Source organism: Rhea pennata, chromosome 1, assembly GCF_028389875.1.
Source record: "Rhea pennata isolate bPtePen1 chromosome 1, bPtePen1.pri, whole genome shotgun sequence".
NCBI lineage: Eukaryota > Metazoa > Chordata > Aves > Rheiformes > Rheidae > Rhea > Rhea pennata.
The window spans coordinates 147,924,475-147,944,567 of NC_084663.1; the positions used below are offsets into that span (position 1 = coordinate 147,924,475).

At 38.9% G+C, this 20,093-nt stretch overlaps 1 protein-coding gene across 3 annotated transcripts in view; it reads right to left on the bottom strand.

Annotated features, from left to right (window-relative positions):
- Positions 1-20,093, bottom strand: part of TBC1D8 (TBC1 domain family member 8) — a 50,550-nt gene that overhangs the window by 1,620 nt on the left and 28,837 nt on the right. For 2 of the 3 annotated variants that reach the window (XM_062601605.1, XM_062601604.1), the window contains exons 6-19: positions 17,235-17,442; positions 15,864-16,058; positions 13,361-13,543; positions 12,805-12,955; positions 11,687-11,901; positions 10,729-10,846; positions 6,191-6,476; positions 5,532-5,661; positions 5,170-5,268; positions 4,521-4,589; positions 2,964-3,204; positions 1,637-1,702; positions 949-1,038; positions 635-735 (exon numbers count right to left, since the gene is read on the bottom strand). In XM_062601605.1, coding sequence (XP_062457589.1) covers positions 635-735; positions 949-1,038; positions 1,637-1,702; positions 2,964-3,204; positions 4,521-4,589; positions 5,170-5,268; positions 5,532-5,661; positions 6,191-6,476; positions 10,729-10,846; positions 11,687-11,901; positions 12,805-12,955; positions 13,361-13,543; positions 15,864-16,058; positions 17,235-17,442 — 2,152 coding nt within the window. The remainder of the gene's footprint in view (positions 1-634; positions 736-948; positions 1,039-1,636; positions 1,703-2,963; positions 3,205-4,520; positions 4,590-5,169; positions 5,269-5,531; positions 5,662-6,190; positions 6,477-10,728; positions 10,847-11,686; positions 11,902-12,804; positions 12,956-13,360; positions 13,544-15,863; positions 16,059-17,234; positions 17,443-20,093) is intronic. The other variant, XM_062601606.1, reaches the window with a different exon arrangement.

Sequence of the window (20,093 nt, forward strand, 5' to 3'; positions counted from 1 at the left end):
GATTAGGCAGGTGTCACCCCTTTAAAAACTTACTTAGCAGCAGGAGGACAAAAAGGATTCTGGGTATATTCTCACTGTCCTTTGCATATCCATATATACATATATATATACTACAAAGACAGGAAATACACCATGGGGCTCTACTGGCTTTAGGAAGGAGACGGTAAAACAGCCTTCAGCTGTCTAACCTGCACAGTTCTAGTCAGCCTTTGGCTAAGCTGGGACAAGTCCCAGGTCCCATGCTGGGCTGGGAAGGAAGTTACTGATTGAGTGGAAAACAGGTCCTGAAAGGTGTAACAGCAACATGCATTTTCTAAGGTTACAGGAATGTTCTGTGCTTAGGAGGAGGGCTTTTTTCCATCCTGAACAATCTGTTATGCCATGAAATTCTTTCTATTCACTAGCCAGTCTGAGCAGGGGGCATCTCTAAAAAAACAGCAGAAAGCTTGTGAACATACCTTCATAACAGCCCAATCCTAGATATTTAAAAGACTGAATCTTAGTTTAGGCTTAAGTTACACATCCAAAACAAAAAAGAAAAGCTAAACAGTTGCATTTAGTCACATCATTTTTGATGTGATATTTTGATCTTTCCACTTCTTTAGAAATTGACTTCAGCCCCTGGTATACATACCTGGCTCATTTTTGGCAACTCCTTTTCAGTTTTAGCATCTTTTTCTTTGGCTAGATCTCTAAGCATCTGCTTCAATTGCTTTTGGTAATCTACTGCGTCCCCTTGTGTGGAACAGACAAAACATTAGTTTTATTATTGATAATTACTACTAATTGTATTATTATTTATTGATACAGTATTTATTATTTTTAAGCCTACTGCAATAAATCTATTTCAAAATAAAACCCAGGAAGTGGAAATAAACGAATAGAGATAACAAATGGAAAGTTGGATAGCTCGTATGCACATGCATTAGAGAACCTTTTCAGACATACCATTTGATTTTCCAATAACTAATGGTCTTGAAGTTGACAGCAAAGGATTCTTTAATGGTGATTGGCTGTCTCTTTCATTTTCTGTGAGAGCTATAAAAAAAGTGAGAAAGGTAGTGCTTGATCCTTCCAATGTGGTTACTTATACTTTTAAAATTTACATATTTGCAGAAGGCAAAACAAGAGGGTATGAGTGGGTGTTCTTTAAACAGTACTTCATTAAATCATAGTGTAAAAGTATGTTAAAATAAGATTGGTGCTGCAGTGAAAGAGTAGAATGTTTACCAAGAATGTACATTAATGGAGAAGTTTGCACATTAGAGAAGCTGCCACAAAATCGTGTCACATATAAGCAAAACAAGAGCAAACTGTAATAAGAAGATTTATAATGTAAATGGAGTACTAGCCATTCAGAAACGTTTTTTCCAATTCATGTTTTGTCTGGAAGTAGCCACACAATTGACTGCAAAACATCTCAGACTGCAGCAGATGTAAATCTTAACATTGTATATCTAAAAATTTCACCTCCCAAAAGTTATGATCGGAGTGATTCTTAAATTGCAGTGAACATAATTACACATGTGCTTCCAGCTGAAGGAAGCAAGATAAGGTTCTTCATTAAGCAGCCTTTCCCAAAACTTTTAAGCCAGAAGTTGTGAGGAAAAATTTCATTTTCTTTCAAATTTCTTACCAGGTGGGATATGCAGCTTGTATAATAGCTTTATCTTTTCATTCATTTCTCCATTATACATAACATCTGCAAAAATAAAAAAAAAGGGGGAGGAGGAAGTGGGCTAGAACATCTGCTTCCATAGTTTAAAATCGGTCATCTCTGTGCACGAAAGATAATTGTTCGCATGGACAATACATGCAAACACATGGCCAGTATATTACATGGAGATACTTAAGTTGTACTCAATCAGTGAGGAACAGCAGGTGACAACCATCTGTTTTGTTCTTTGTTCTTGTAAAAAAGACTGTGAGTACCTAACCCTGTGGAACTTAATCATCTTTTAAAAATACCAGAGAGGATGGCAGGCACTCTAGCAAAGGCTATTTGTTGTCACAGATTAACAAGAATGTGAGAGGGGAGAGACATAAAACTCCTTTCCTTTGGGGCCATATTCTTAATATTTCTTCCTTTCAGCCTTTCTACTGTTCTCTAGAATAAGCCCAAAGCAGCTAAGAATTTCACATTTGATGTAACTATTCTTTTAATGACCAGCAGAAATGAGATTCTATATTTTTAAATGCATTAAAATACTATGAAGTGCCTTTTAATTTAAAGACGCACCCCCCTAAGAATCAGAATCACATTCTAGTATAATATAGGTCGGCTTCATTCACATCAAAGAATTCTTGAAAGCTTAAGTGGCAAGAATATAGTTTTACTGATTATACTGAACCTTTGAATACTGATTCATTTCTTTTCACTTAGGGTCAAGGCAACAGTTGTGTGTCATTTTTATCTTCAGCAGGGTTTTGGAATGAGTAGTCTCATCTCACTGGAACAGCTGAAGGCCTGGAGAAAACTCTATCATAGCTCTCAGTCCCTACTGGTCATGTTTTTGTTGTGCTAAAGGTTGACATACGGGTCAAGCAACAGTCTGCTTCATGAGATTACAATTAAAGTCTTCAAGAAGCAGTTAAACCCAGGTACGCCGAGATTACAAGCACTGAATACAACAAGCAGGTAGAAGAGAGGATTCCCTAGTCCTCCACAGAGACCCAAATATAAGTAAGTTAATTAAGCTAAAATATTTTCTGCAAAATTACTACCATGACAAAATATTTTAATAAATCTTCAATCATGTCATTAGGTTGCCTTTTAATTCTAATCTACTTCAGATGATTGAAACAGTGAAAGTCAGTAAATATCACTAGTTACGTTAATTATATGTCCAAGAAAAACATCTATTTATATTCTCTCAGTCATATCACATTTTAAAATACATGTCTCACCCAAATGCCACCCCCCATTGTCCACCTTCCACCTGATGTCCCAGAGAGGCTCATACCTAAGCAGCTAGCGAGCCCCTTGAATTCAATCAGATGGTCCATGTTTTCATCCAGGAGTCGGAACATCCTTTCAGCAAGAACGTCAGTGTGTTCCCCACAAGTCCATGGCGAGACAAGTTTGTAAAGGTTAGTGAACTGCTGGGAATCTATTCTGTACTGCTCAGCGTAAGGTCTGCTAGGGTCATGTCGCTCAACGACTGGACCCATCATTTCCCAGTAACATCTTATTAAATGCTCTCTCTAGGAGAAATCAAAGACAGTAGGGAAGAATTACAATGTGCACTATCAAAGTGTGTGACTGGCAGAAAAAAAGCATTCACATCAAGGAAATGATCAAAATTCTGTACATGTGTGTGGTGTTATGCTGATACCAAGACCATTCCTATGAGGAAAAAGGAAAGTATGAGTCTTTTATTACAGCAGCCAAGCTCCCTCGTGATTTCCAAATTCACTGCAGGCTACTGGCCCAGGTTGCCTCTAACCATCAAACAGTACAAAAGATTGGAGAAAATTCAGAATGTGATACACACTTCACTTGTTCATTTATTCTCTCTGACCTCTCTATTTGGATACTGTTCCTATTTGTCTTCCTTTAGGGACTGGTTGATGTAAAAAAGAGTCCTAACAAAATGAATTGTCCCAGGGAAGGAAAGGGCTAAAGAAAAAAGAACCACGAAGAAACCAAATGAGAAAAGGGAAGGAGAGCAAGTGAGTCAAAGATCAAAACACAGCAACACAGAACAGGAGGGAAGCAGTGAAGAGCATGCCATCAGCAGCACCCTCTTATGACAACTGATGGAGGGAGGATAAAGCTGCTCTTGTTACACAACATTAAGAACATATTACAATAACTTTCTCAGTTGGCCAGTATATATGAAAAAAAAATCTGTTACATAATTACAGTATTTGTTCTTTACTATGTAATAATTACATGACTTGGGCCCTAAATCAAGTATATTTGCACAAGCTCAGATGTGTCTGTCTACAGGTGATTGTTTTATAAGAGTCTGTGAAAAATTTCTCCAGTTATCCCACTCTGTTCTGTCAAACAGCATCCTGATGTAAAGGGACTGTAATCAGAACACTTTTAGTTGTAAAATGAAGTTTTTAGAAAATGAAAAAATACCAAGGGCACAAGCTCTGCCACCTCCACTTTGAGAACTGCCAATCTGTCTTTAAAAAGTGTTAAGAAAGCAGGACTAAGTACTGCAGAGCTCCCAGTGAGCAGAGCACCATATCACTAAGTTTTGTGAAAATTACCAGAACCCAAATTCTCATGGAACATTTCCAAGCAGCAAGTTATCAAGGAAACACTGAAGTAATTCTCATTTAAATCATCAGTACATGAATACTGCTCTTTAATAACTGGACAACCACATAAAGGACAAAATGATAAGGTCCAGTTTAAGAGCTCATCTAAATAATACTACACAGGCAGACGCACCCTCCCAGCAATTCCACACACAACATCCGATTCGGCTCTGCTAAGCAAAGGCTGGAAATTACACCCAAGAGTCTTAAATAGCTTCACCCTCAACTTTTCAAGTTAGACAGACCTTAAACAAGTCATACAACTCCTCTAAATCTTCAGGAAGAATTGAAACGTCTGGGATGACAACTCGGAGCTTAAAAAGAAAGAAAAAAAACACGTCAGTGACAATCCCTTCTACTGTCATCATTGACACAGGCAGGTCCATTGAGCTCTCCCAGTGACAGTACTGATGTTGTACAGCTAAGAACTGAAGTACTGAAGGTCCTTGTAACTTCTCCCCCTCCCTTAGATTCCCTAGTTGGACAAACCTAGTTGGAAGAGAAATCCCTCAAGGGCGCTTAAAAACAAAGACAGGAAGTCCCTAAGCTACAGGTCACAGGAGGCTGGGGAAGCCTCTCATCATGCTTGCTCTCTTATGCTCTGCCCTAAGCATCTGCCTAGCGCCACTAGGTTAGACTGTTCTTCAGGTTGACCCAGCAGGCTGTTCTTAATTTTTTGACAGCCCTGGAAAATAATGCACTTAGCTGCCAGAGGAAAAAAAAAAAAATATCACCATCCGAGAAAAGGACTTTTTCCAAAGTCAGTAACAAGTCTTCCTTTTCTCATGATATGGTGCCTTAACAAAAGAAAACAAAACAATGACTACAAAAGGCAAGCTAACTTGCAGTGATAGGAATATTAAACTATTACAATCTACATGATATTCCACTCACCACATTTTGCTTGGTTGTATCTTCATGACTTTGCAGAACACGGATTCTATGTTTGTAGCGCATGTGCTCTATCTGTTCCACAGAGTGGTCTCCAAATTTCTAGAATGGAGGAACAGAACTTTATTAGACTCAAAATGCAACTTTGAAAATATTGCAAGTCCTTAAAGAACCCATGGGTTAAAGTTCAGTCTTTTATTCCTCTACCAATGTAGGTATTTATTTATTTATTTTTTACTACACCTAGCTTTGTGCATATTCAAGGACTCCTTAGAGATGTGCATCAACTATCAAAATATCCATGATGAATTTAACCTTTTTCAATTACAATTTATCTGACCAATAGGCACCAAACTGTATTTTACCTCATAGGAATCATGAATTAGGTTAGCTATTTCAGTCACTGGAGAGGCTTCCTGATCATCACTGAAAAATGCATGGTGATTACCAATAGGTGGCAGAGGGCTTTCTTCGTTCTTAACATGCTCTAAAAACCTAAAGGGAGCAAATACAAGCAGTATAGAATACTTTGCAGTATGCTCTTCTCAAGGCATAATCTAAATAAGCAAATAAGCCTTATGGCTAAGACTTAGCAGAAATAAATTGTTTTTTTAGGCTGCTAGGCTTTTTAAAAAAGTCTTTATTATTAGTCATCCTAGGAACTGCAAGCCAGCCAAATGACTAAATTTTGCCCAAGCAAGAAAACTTCTGTCTCCTTGAAGTCTGGAGCAGGAAGCTTGTCACTCTAGGGAAGACACTAAGAGTAGCAGTAAATATTGCACATTGACGCAGTCAACGCATGTCTCGGCATTGCCAGGAAATTTCACAAGACAACTATTCGTCAAATTTACAAAGCCTATTGTTTAAGGCAGACACGGAGAAAGCCGCAGCAGCAAGTTAACACAAGGCTACTGCCTGTTCCTACAGAACACTGTTGTTACGATGACGGCATCCAAATGCCTTTGTTTTAAAGCAGAAGGCTTTGTAATGGAAGTAACACTGGAAATCAGATGCATGACAATACCTGCTCAGGATCATCAGGGCCTGTCCGTCATCCTTGCTGTTACACAGATCCACTGCATTGGCTTCAAGGATAGCCAAGCCTAACTGAAAAATGGCTTTGATCCCATCATAGAAAAAGCAGTCCACCACATTCACAGCACTTTCTAAAGGCATAATGCTAAGGAAAAGGGTAAGGAACCATGAAAGAGAAATGGAAGCTAAGGTAGTCAGATCCTTCATATGCTCCGCCAGCTCTGGAAGTTGCTCTTTTATAAGTTCTTCAAATACTGACTGGTCTACCTGAGCACCTGCAAGTCAAAGAAATAGCATTAGCCAAGACTGAAGCTGATGATCACTGTCAGTTATCAACAGCAAGACTTTTGTGACATTTAAACTGACAAGATATGTACACACCTACAATGAAAAATCCCTCATTATCTTCTTGCTGTCATCTTAGCACCAGCCCTAATATCTGCACTCCTTACTATACATCTTCCTGCACAAAGACCAGGTTGATTTCTGCGAAGTGGCTTTAGGGTGCTATAAAAATAGTAAGAGCAGCAGCAGTTGGTTTTGGCTAAAAGAGCCTGTAATAATTAAGTGCTAGCAAAAACAACTTTGAAGCATTTTACTGTTCAACTTGGGACCTATGCAATGAAAATAAAAGAGTATACATTCCTCTCCTCCAGCATATGTACCCAAGGAAGTGGGCAGTACAGCTTTCATTCTCTCAGTAAGAAGATATGAGACTATATCAAAGAGGGGTACATACACTAAGCAGGAGGAAAAATATATACATACATATGTATGTATGTGTTTTGTTTTTGTTTTTAAGAACAGAAGTTTTCTGCTATTCCCAGATGTAAGCTTTCCTAACTGTCCCAGTCAGTCTTTTTAAAAGGAGGACATCTGAGCCTGGCTCTTTCTGTTTTAGCTACTAGATCCTGCTTTGTGAGAAGCTATTGTAGAATCAATATCATTTCACACAGGTAAAGTGGTTTGTGTCTACAAATCACATCTGCCTCATCAGGAGTTTTAACTGAGATGTTACAGGCTAAAAATGTTTCCTGAACACAAAAGCAGTTAGCTTTTCAATTATACTCTGTCCTTTATCTGAAATTATCTCAGGTAGATGTTCTTTCTCATTGTCAATATTCTGCTAATATTAGGAGACAACTCTGATTGCTATAAAATGGCTGATACATATATCCCTATCACTCAGAACTGCTATTGCCTAAAGGCTGGATACAACTTGGACACTTTCTGGCAGAGAGACAACATCTTTTGGTTCTGCATCTAGATCATTAAAAAAAAAAATCACATACATTTCTCCATCTTAAAACTTCTCACATTAAGCAACAAAAAGCTTCCACTAGTGGCTGAACAAGCATTACAACATCAAAAGTCAAAAATAAGTGCCCAGAGACATGCAAAGAGGTTGGAGAAATACATCAGGCATGGTGCTTGCTCTGAAGAAAAACCTAGATGATTATATATAAGAAGGGTAAAGAATATAAAGAAAGAGCAATAGTTTTACTCAACACAATGTATTTTGGGGAAGGGTATTTTGTTTTTGTTTTTTGTTTTAAAGCAAGCTTAATCCAAACAATTTAATATAGGTGAAAAAAAAGAAAAGAAAAAAATGGAGAAGGTTTTTAGAGGTATTTGAAGGATACCAGAGACAGATGATTGGCAGAGATATAGGAAAATCATTCCAGATGAAGAGGCAGCATGAGAAAGAGTGGCAAAAGCAGAAGGTTAGAAGAAATGTGAAATGCTGCCCAGATCTTTTGCAGAAGATTATGTTATAGTTAAATGTTAACACTGTAGACAAAAGTCAATCTGGTCTATTCAAAGTTACTTTTACACTCTCCCTCTCATTAGTTGTTCAGTAACCATGATACCTGTGCCATTCAGTCTCTAAGATCAAGAAACCATAGTGAGGTAAGAAAATGCCAGGGAATCCATTTAATAAACAAGAACCCAAGACACAAACTAAATGACTTCTTCAAGACTGAAAAGGCCAATCAGAGCACTGAAGTGAGGTCTTCACTACTTTAAGAATTACAATAGCAAGACAATGACAATCTAGCAGATAAAATGGGGTAAGACGGCCTGAAGATTTGTGAACAGGATGGAAAAATCACAGTAACATGAGAACAGGCTATGCATGACTCTCACTAGTAAAGAACTGAAAAGTACAACTTGTTTCTATCTGGCAGCTATCTGGTTATAATTTCCTCTACGCACTGCAAAAGAGGCAAGGCCTGAGGGAATTCCTGAAGTAAGAGATAAACGGTCAGCTCACCACCCCTGCTTACAGGCTGTTCCCACTTTTAGGCAGGCTTGTTAAAAGGCTTGTTAAAAGACAGAATGGTCATAAATGGCATGACTGGAAGAGCTAATCTTGGGATAAAAATAAAAGGGTTGGGTCGGTAGAATAGGGCTGGATTACTGAAGTACTGAAAGCAAAAATACAAAAACTGATACTGAATGTCATAGAAAAAAAAAGAATGAAAAACAAGAGAAGATGGAGCTAAGAAGGCCTGCAATAACCAGTCATTAATTCAATAACCACTTTGACAGTACAGATTACTGACTCACACCAAAGAGGAAAAAGCATAATGACAAGTACCAAGGAAGGGATTACTGGAGCTATGCAGAAATCAAAATTTGGATGACAGTTTTGGCAGTACAGATATAAAGAGGAAAAGTTGGGTCTTTGAAGTATAATAAGTATAAGCAGGAATAAACAATACCAAGCTTAGACAGAGTAGGTTACAACAAAAAAGAAGGCCAAGTCAAATATGAAGCCAAGATCATGAACTCAAGCAACAGGAACCAGAGGAGGCAGAGAAGATCAGTAACACTGATATGGCCATATTAAATCTTAGGGTATATCAAAGTTCTAGAAATAACTGTTCAATCAAGCAACCATGCTGCAACAGTACTCACCTTTTCTTTGGGATAGAGAGGATAAGAAAACAGACGGGCAGTATAACTAAGACTACTGGCACTCAAACAATGCAGGCTGTAGCCATGGTGAGTAATAAGCCTGATACATCCCAAACATAAGTAGAACTCAGGGCAGCTATAACAGCAAGCCACATGAGACCACTAAGGTTTATGTCAGTGCAAACAATGCTTCTTACGGGCAATAAGAAAGCTACTGATGGGCAATATCCCAGCAAGCAGCTAAATTATCAGTAAGTCAAAACAAGCCCTATGGTGATGATCTCTAGAAATACACAAGGACAGATAAAGGCTGGGACTTTTAAAATCAAGGAAAGAAACAGGCAAATGTGAGGGTAAATCATCAAGATGGTAGTTTAAAGTCATGTCAGAACTTTGGTTCTTGTCTCCAAAAAAGTCAGGTATTTACAATGCCTAATCCACTAGTTGAAAATAACTAATATTGATGACATTCAAAACATGACAAAACTTCTGAAGCATCCAGCTGTCTCTGGAACAAATCTGCTTTAATTTGCACTGCCTCCCAGTTCAGTGGCAAGACAATGTCTGTGCAGCAGCACAGTGTTAATAGGTATTACAATACCATCCTCCAACTAAAATATTGGAAATCTTCCCAGCTTTCTCTCCCCTGCTCCCAGGCAGTCCAGGACAGATTCACATCATTTCTAGCTCCATGAACCTCTGCTGCCAGGGGCTTCTTCCTACCCCCATCTCCTCACAAGTCACCCTGATCGCTCCCCTTGCTACAGTGATGACGTCGTGGCGGACACTGTAACTAAAGATTAAGGTAATTAGTAAAGCAAGAAAAGCTATCAAACATTTCTGTAACAGAAGTAGTAAAGTCACTGCAAAGAACAACTACTTTTTCTTGTATGCATACTGACAGCTATTGTGTCAAAGAGTTAAGCTCCTCTCTTTCTGTGCATTAGGCACATAGTTCCTGCATGTACAGTTTCCAAGCATATTTTCAGACAATCTTAAAAATAGCTGCATTGTGAAGAACTGAAGACATGACAGATGAATGCAAAGCATGAACTGCAGAGGGACTAGGATTATTTCTTAATGCTGCATCTCACATTCAGAGATCTAACACAGTTTTGTATCAACTCTTTTTACAAAGTGTCATTTTAGATGCAGGCCTGTATTGCATCAGCATCCAGACAATGAAGATGAATCAGAAACAGATACCCTAGCGTAGCTTTCTTAACTCTGTCTTAACAGTTGGAGTCTCTAATACTGAACGCTTCTAGCCAATGAAGACAGGCAAGCTCTCGTGCTATTTTTATCTAAGATTAAGGTTTAATGCGACAGGCAAAAGCACTGCCTCCTCCTGACCAACAGGAAATAAAATGACAAATTATAAAAGTTGGGCATATACACATATAGTTCTTGCACTTCAAGTAATTCAGATGAAAAATAACACTACCTGGAACCTGAGCAAACACCACAGCTATCTCTACACACTAATACATGGACCACTTCATCCTTGGATTATGGACTTCCGAAGAACCCCAAGTGCCAATGCCATTCAGTTGCTCCTTTCCAGTGGAGTACTTAGCAAGGAGAGTGGAAGAGACATGAACTCACCTATCACTCGGTGGTTGAAGTAATCTGGCAGCATTCGCTCGCACACAGCAACCAGCAGCCAAAAGGCTTCTTCCTCTTTGGCATACAACAGTAACACAGAGGTCAAAATATTCATAGACTTACAAGGACAAAGAAGAAAATGGGATTAGTGACAGAAAATCCTACTTAAAAAAGCTAAATTTTGGCTTATTTTAAAGAAAGAAAAGTAGCCTAACATGATGTAAACAACTAAAAAAAAAAAACAGCAAAAAACAGGTAATAGTGAATATATATTTGTAATCCAAGTGAGACATAAAGGCATAACAAGTTTTTCAAGCTTACATATACTACTTTTCGTAAGAGCAATAGGAAAAAACTGAGAACAGCACAGTACTGGATGTGCTCAGATGCAAAGTAGGTAACAGATAGTACAAAATGTTTTGAAGCTGGTTTTGCTCTCGCTCCCTATGTTTGTATTTCAAAAGATAAAGGAACTGGAACTGTTCTGTGTTGTAATTGGAATTTGATAGAATCAGAGTCTGACAGAAGATTTTAGCTGACAAGTTACATACAGTACTTCATAGTTTGCCATCAATTTTGAAGGAAAAGAGCAGAACTCCAGTCATTAAACCTCTGCCCTAGCACTTCATGTGAATCTTGTCTGTGCAGGCCAGTTTACTTTTCCAGTCTCCAAGTACCATGCAAGAAACATGCTTTCAAACAAACAAAGTGTTAGAAACTTCCCCCAATTTAACACGTAAAAGCATTTCCAAAATGCTGAGGGAATACATTTGGTAAGTCCAAGAGTACTATGCCACATACTTGTTTTCCAGAGTAAATCACATTTACTACTTAAAATTATATGGTTTTGTAGCTAAAAAGACACTTACCAAAACCACCATTAAAAATACTTCAAATCAGAAAGTAGAAAACAAAACAAAAACAAAACAACAGTGTTATCCCACTAAGAACTCTGCACCTGGCAGTATCCAATTTTGGGGTTCCTGTGTGCATATGCTGTGAGAACCCTTCGGAGCGCCGCTATCCCCGTCTCGTTCTGGAAGGCAGGGTGCTCGGGCAATGAGCGATGTAGGTCACGCTCGATCTCCTCTGTTGCCATGCAACACTTGCCCATGGAGGCCTCCACTAGATGTATGTAATAACCAGGGTGTGAAGCAAGATCAGTCACAGCATCTGAAGGCAGCAGTAAGAGAGAAAGAGGAGATATAAGTGGATTAGGATAGTTTTAAACTTAGCATTATGGGAATTACTGGTCAAAAGAATGTAAGTTATGAGATTCTTTTCCCCCAAATCTATGAATTTAGTAAACCCCCCAAATGAAATAAAATACTAGCAGAATACTTACTTTGAAAATGAAACATATTTATTATCAAGGCCTACACAACACAACAGGATGTAAAACACCTTAATATTGACACTGACCAGAAAGCTTACCCAGGAGAAAGTATTACTGGGAGAAATGTACTCAGTGCTGTTTATATCATCCAAGGAGGAAAAAACTCCACATGAAGGAACACATTTTGCAAGTGTTTGAACATGTCAGATAGCGGATTAAGAACTGAACTTGAGATCATATTGTAGGCATGTTCCAGCTCTGCCAGATCTATGGATGAAATTAGTTGTTTTTTCCATCTCACTTTCTATTATTCCTGCCAACACGCAACAAGAAGCAGGAGCAGGACTGCCGACTTTAAGATGTCGTTATTTTGCAATAATTTGATTTGATGAGGATTAAGCCAATAATTACACTCAATCTAATTTTTCCTTGAAGAAGAACATTATTTTATGAAAACAGAAGGATGATCTTAAATCAATTACACAGATGCAGCAGACATTACTTAAGTTTTCTGCCTAGCATGTAATAACATCCCGAAATAAAATTCTTACAGCTCTACTTAGGTATTTACTTGCACTTAGTATTTCAGTAGCTGAGCATCTGCAAGCACAGAATCAGATTACTAGCATAAGCTCCATCCGAAAGATGTTTTAATTCCTGTGGGGAGATTTCTTGCCCAAATGTTTTGCTGTGTTCAGAATCAGAGGACGGCTGAGGCCATCATCTCTAGGAGGTCTCACCTGAGAAGAGCAGCCAGAGTTTGCCTCTTAAGGATTCTGGGATTCCCATAGCAACAAGCTTTCTGATCTTCTCTGTACGAAACATACACACAGTTCTGCCGTATTCTACAAAGTGGTCATCCCACAGACTCTCTTTTATTTGCTCCCTAGACTGGAAACAAGAAGATACCTTTTAGAAGAACTATGTGCATGCGAGACCTTGTAAAATGAAACACTTTACACACTAGAAATTCTGCAAGATTTTTCCAGGATCAACGGATATGGGAAGTCTGTTTCAAGGAATAAAACTTTCCCCATTTTGCATGTGCAGTTCACTGCACAGGGGAGAGAAGAACTAATCAAAGACAGAAATTATAAATATTTACCAGAAAGAAATGGGGGAGGAGAAAGAAGGAAAAATAAAAAACAATCAAATAGAGAAGCAATTACTCCATATTCAGCATGCATACAACATCTCCAGCCAATACAGAGTTCATTCTACTAAAAAACAATGTATGTCTGAATGTTACCACAGCTATTTTTAAATCTTCTATAACATCCCCCAAATCTTACATACCTTTCCAAAGTCAAGGCCTGCCACTCCTGGCTGATGAAAGTCCGATCTTAGCGCTTCTGTGTTGAGCAAGTAACTGTTCTCCTTTTCACATTCACTTTTGTTCTGACTTTGTGAAGCCTCTCTTCCTAGATCCCCAGACTCACAGTCCCTGAACACACATGTTGATCCAAATACAGGAGTGTTCTGCAGTACATAAGCAAAAGAGGTAAAAACTGAGAAGAGGTGAGAAAGTATGCCTCGACCAGCGTTCAGGACAAAGAGCAACATAACGTTCTGGTTTTGCTGTTACCAAGGCTGTTCAGACTTCATACTACAGCTAGGTGCTTCATTAAGGATTAGCAGTACTTCTCTTGGTCACCTGCAATCACTGCCCAAATCCAGTGAGCCCTGCAGATTGTCAGGACCCTCCCACCACTTTCTCTCACTTTCTTCTTTTTAAAGGAAAGAAGTACAGAATGAGACTCGTCTCCTGGATAATTCTGACTGGAGTTCTTCAGACTGCCAAGTCTGGGGTCTTTCTAAGTTGTCTATACTGTAACATTGCTTGAACAGTCCTTGCTAAGCTTTTGGCTCTTGCCAATTAGTGTTCTCCAAGATGGATCATGAATAAGCAAGGCCCTGTACACAGCCACCCGGTTTGGGATGGCAGGAGTGTTAAATAAAACAGGCATAGGCCATTCCATGCCAGCTATCCTCAGAACTAAAGAACCGTCTCAGGAGTATTTAATTTACTAGAATAGACCAAACTGGCCCATTACAGCATCAACTAACTGGTATTTTCAGTGAGAAGAGGAAAAAGCTATGTAATTTAAACTACTCTCTGAAGAGAGAAAGATGAAGAGTGGAATTAACTTGAGACAGTGGATGATTTTTCAAAGGTCACTTTATTGGACACAGAAGACCACAGTTACTTGAGGAAAAGCTGAACTCAGGCATAAGAAAAAAAGAACATGTAACATTTTCTACATCCTTTACACATCAATGTCACAAAAAAAATGTCTTTAGCAAATGTCTTTAAAAGTGTAAAGGAAAAGGACAGCAATGTTAATTCCCTGAAATGCTTGAATCTAATCCTGAGAATGGCCATTCATACTCAGGTATCAAGGATGCCAAGGCACATACTCTTTCTGCTCGCTACAGATGGTTGACTGTCCTAGGGAAATCTCTGAAATACAAGCAGCTACAGTTTTTTCAATTGAGTGAGTACCTGCTCATGTGTTACTGTTCTGTATACTGCAAGATTGCATATATATGTATATACACCTAGCTTCATATTAAACCTTTAGTGTGGATCTGCATGAGGAAGGCAAACCGGTTTACACCTTTCAGGAAGAAAGGTCCAGACTTTATCAAAATTATCTTTCCATTCATTTGTACATCAGCAAAAGAGTTGCTACTTTAAAATAGAAGTTACTGGTAAATTTTAAGTGCCCTTAACATCAAGCTAACAACCAATCCTCTATTTCAGTTGAGAGTTGGGGGAGGGAGGAAGCACATAGGATCTCAGATTAATTTAGGTCACAGAAGACCCTCTTTTTCAATTCCTCACTTAAAGGAGGGCAACTTGGATCAAGTGGCTGGGGGCTGTGTTCAGCCACAGATGTATCCAAGGATGGGGATGCCAGTCTCTTGGGGCATCCTGTTCCAGCAATTCCTTCCATCTCTTTGAAAATCTTCTTCCTTTCATCTAATCAGAATTTCCTTTGTAACTGTTGCCATTCATCTTTCAGCTTGCAACTTCAAGAAGAGTCTGGCTCTATCTTCTCTTTAATTGTTAGAAGACAGCACCTAGGCACCCTCTTACCTTCCTCTTCCAGGCTGAACAAGCCCCACTCCCTCAGCCTCTTGTCATAAAGCACATGCTTTGGCCCCTGACCACCTTTTGGCACTCCAGTGGACTTACTCCAGTTTGTCAATGACTCCCTTGTACAGAGTGGGCAGGGACAAAATTGGACACAGTATTACAGATCTGCCTCACAGGTGCAGAATAGAATGGTGTAACAACATCCCTTAACCTGCTAGTTACAGTACTGCTATACAACCCAATATGCTGTTGGCCTTCTTCGCTGTAAGCGCATGCCACTGACTCACATGCTCGACTTGTCCACTGTGATGCTCACCCTCTAGGCCTTTCCTGCAGAGCTGCTTTCCAGCCAGCCATCCACAAGCCTTCCTGCTGCAAGAGGTTGCTTTGCCCCAGGTGCCAGACTTCACATTTGCTTTTGTTGAACTTCATGAGATTTCTAACAGTCACTTCCTCCAGATTGGTGAGGTCTGTGTGAAGGGCAACCCTGTCCTCCAGCATATTTACTGCTCACCCTAGTGTGGTGTCAGCCATAAACTTGCTGGGTGCACTCCATTCCACCATGCAGGTCATTAATGAAGGCATCAAAAAGCACTGCCCCCAAAATTCCCCAAGGAATGCAGGGCAACAGTGCAATGGATAAAAACAACAAATTTATAATTAAAAAAAAAGAAGAAAGAAAACCCAAATGTTCAGTACCTGATTCTTATTTTGCAAGTTGTTACAGTGCACTGGGTTGTTGAAGTTCACTTCTTTTAGTCTCTGGAGCAAGTTCTCCACTAAAGTATCCCGGTCCTTCAGCTCAATGAACTGGAAGGCAGTCTTGCTCCTTATACTAACAATGATGGGATTAGGAAGAAGGCTTGTGTCCTCCATCTTTTCTATAGTGATTACCTTTTCCAGAAACATTACAGAAAACACACTATTTACCACATATATAGAAACATCTTCAAATATTCTACATATACCAAAATATACAACAATGACATTTATTTGCCCACATGCTTTAAACATGACTATGCATATTGGCTTTCCTTGGTCAGGCACATCCTCCCACGTGAAGGTTTAGAGTCTCTTTAAAAGCTCAAAGCAGGTACAAAGAAGTATCCCAGTTACATTTTTCTAAAGATGACTTCTTCATCCACTTTGAGAGTAGAATAAGGGGAGAAAAAGATAACAAAATAGAGTAATGATTAACATGTGATTCAGAAGAGGATCAACTTGATCAAATTTGAGAGTGGAAGAGAAAAATTACTTTCATATTTTTAAAGATAAGGGGAAAGGATGTTTTGCTGTTTCTGATACATAACATTCTTCTTGTTTTCTATTTCTGTATCAGTGGAAGATAAGTTGCTACAGTTAACATATCATTTGAATGCCACTCTGTTATTAGTTGAGGATGAAAGGAAAGCTTTAATTAAGAGATCATAACAGCCCTGTATCCACCGCAGATCAGGCAGGTGTTTACAGACAGCCTTCTTCTCCTCCTCTACTCCCACCACCTTCCCATGCATTCTCCCTCCATTTAAGCTGCTGTCTGATTTCATGGAAATTTGGCAGCTCTTCAATGCCTAAAGAATATCTCCTTTTCAGATAGCCCCACAGGTCTGTAGAGTTTTCACAGGTTTGCTGGAGTTTGTCTATGGAGGAAGAGCATCAACACTTCTAAGTTACACCCAGATCCCCATAACAGAGAAGGATGCAACACTGTTATATCGCTAGAAGGATCCAAGTGTCTCCATCAATGTCAAGTTGAACGTGTGTTTTTATGGAGCTGGGATAAGAGTGTTATTTGAGTCTTGGAGCAGTTAGAATCTTTGCAGTGCTCTATCATGCTGCATTATCAGTCAGTGCTTCATTTTGAGAATCATGTTGACTCATCCATACTCATTTTAAGAATTTCATGTCCTAGTAAGACCCAGAACAAGCTTTACAGCAATCCTGTAGGCACAGTGCACACAAACTCCTACTCTTTTCCATCAAATGATAGTTCGCAGATAAGTCAAGTGACAGTGAGTGTTTATGACAGAAAAAACAGATATGAACTTGAAATGAAACAAACAACTCTACCTCTCTAAGTGGGATGATAACATTGCAGCAGCCATTTTCTTTGCTGGCAAAACAGATATAACTGTCTGAAGTATACATCCTTCCCGCTGTGTGACAGCGACTAAATGGTGTCCACAGAGAACAGTCTACAACTTCATGTAGCTTCTCCTTCCTGGGCAATCTGAAGAAAGCCCGAAAGAATTCATTCTGCGCTCTGGCTTCAAGATCCCTTAAGAGAAAGCATTAAGAACGAATCACAAGATCTTGAAAGCCATAATATCAAGTGCAAAGACTTTTTTACTTTTTTGATCTCACCAAGAGCAGGAAAAACAGAATAAAAGCACTGTATAAAATCTTCATTACTGTACTACCATCTGTATGAACGGATTGATACAAAGTTAACTTTCAAATACAAAAAATAAACCATCAACACTTTCTTGTTTAACAATTAGATCAAAAGCAATTACTTTACAAACTAGGAGAGGGAAGAACAAATTAATTTAGATTAGTCTTTATTTTTTCATGTAGTCACACATTTTCTACGACTGCTGTACCGCCTTTCAGCCTCAAAAGGAGTTACAAGTTTCAGTGCCTAGGAGATAACTTTTATCTGAAGAATGTACTTTTTTTCCTCTTTCTGAGAATTGAGCAACAGAGCTCTTTGAGCTTCTTGTTTTTGTTCCCAATAATATCACTAGAATTCTGCAACCTGCACCCCACGGATTTGCTTCTGCATCCCAAAATAATACATTTCCTTGATGAGTAATTCCAAAGTGATCAGTAACAGAACAGCTAATGATGGCGACATTTACATCATCGCATCATTGACTCTCAGAGATTTCAGTCTCTGAGATCCATCAAACAGTTACAAAATGCAAAATAATTTCAGGCCCCTTACAGGAACAGCATCAGATATATTCAGCTTGGATTTGGCTTGCTTCCATTCACCCATCCATACAAATGAGAGAAAAGCTTTATATAAACAAATATTTTATTTCTGAACCATGGTTATAATAACCAGGGTTGTTAAGGGTCTTTTTCCCCTCCTCTCTCCTTTAAATGAGGAATTCTGCAACAATTTATAGAGTTGTACAGTTATACTACACATAGGCCATGGTTATTATCCCACCAAAAGCAGTTCCAGAAACTTTAGGACTTAAATTCTGTCATTTTCTTTACTACAAGTAAATTTTTCCAAACATGATTGACCTTAGAGGGGAGGAAAATATTAAAAAAAAAAAAAAAAAAAAAAAAGGCTTGACTTTGTTTTGCTGAAAGAATTTAAAGCGTGGGCTGAAGTAGAGAGGGAGTGGTACCTTGTTGCTGTAAATTCCCTCTCCACTCCTTCCTCCACCCTCCCCTTCTTACACCCTCTCCCTGTCCCAGCCCAGTTGTTTAAAAATAAGAAAGTTGTATAAATGAAGGCTCAACTTCAGAAAGCACGTCAAGGGTTTTTTTGCTTTGCCTTTTGCCTTTTTTTTTCTTAAGTTTCACTTCAATCTGTAAAAAAACTAAGGCCAGGTGAAACAGGGAGAAAGAGAATCAAGCACAAACTGAGAAACGAGAAGGGAGGCTCTAGTGTGAATAACAGAAAACACTTGACCAGAGTTCTGCTGTTGCTTCCTTCCACAGTAATTATCCTCCTGAATAAGATTACCAAAGGAAAACAGACAAATAGGCTCCTGTTTTTTCAAAGAACAGAGAGAAACGCTCTTTGTGAAGGAAGACAAAGAGTTTGGTGCAAAGTTAAATTTCCACAGCAAAAGAAACTCTGATCAAGTGCCTGCAGAGATCCGCTATTGTGACAAAGCTAGATCAGGATATGCCTCCTAGTTAACTCAGCACAAAAATATTTTCCATTTCTGCACAGCACAGATGAATGCTACTGATAGCATCTACAGTCAGTCCTATGGAGAGCTGTTTTCTCCTGTTACTCTGCTGAGAAGGTAAGTTCCTGCCAGAATCTATTAATTCTTACAATTTCTATGCCTTCATGTTAAAAGAAGTGTTATACAGAAGAACGGAATCTCTGTTAAGATAGAGATCGTCAGTAATTTAAGAGATAACTGCTTCAAATGTTCCAAATCTGCATGCCAATTCTGAATGCTCTGGATTTTGCTGCATCTCTTGGGGCTGCAAGCTTCAAATGCCGGGTCTTTCAAACAAGGAGTTCCCTAGCTACAGTTTTTTTTAGCTGAAGAAAAACGTTGTTATATTTGAAACTCAGTAAATTCACCAAGCAGTTTTCTTTGTGGCAAAGCAACAAGCACCACTCACCCAATATCACCTAATGGGGAAGAATGCCAACCTTAACATCCCCAGAATCACTTATCTGCAATGACTCATTAAAAGGATCTTGCAGGGCCACCACAGAGACCACACCTTTTTCACTGCTGCCCTCAAGAAAAGTGCTGAAACAGGGGTCAACTTTCTGGAAGGCTGGATCCAGGAAAGAGAAACGGTAGCTCAAGAATAAAATACTGTCAGCACTTGTTGTTGTGGGCTCAAGCAAAAGTTTTACTAGAAAGTGGCACACATTCATAGTATTTCCTGTTAGATAGGCAATTCTAGGGCTTCTAGCAATCGATTCCCTTCATACATATAAACAAACATTATTAGAGCTTGTAAAAAAAAAACACACTAAAAAAACAAGACAGGCAACTGTTTAAATACGATAAAGCAAAGATACAGCAACTGATCTAGGTCACCAGATCCCCCAACTTCCATTTGAGTCTCAGAATACCTCTGAGTTGCACAATACCTCTGAGAATAACACTGAACAGAACTGTAACTTTTCTACCTACTGCCCAACCTGCTTAAAATTTTCCCCTTCGTTTTTCCTGATGGTTTGCTTTCTAACCAAACATAACGTACTAAACT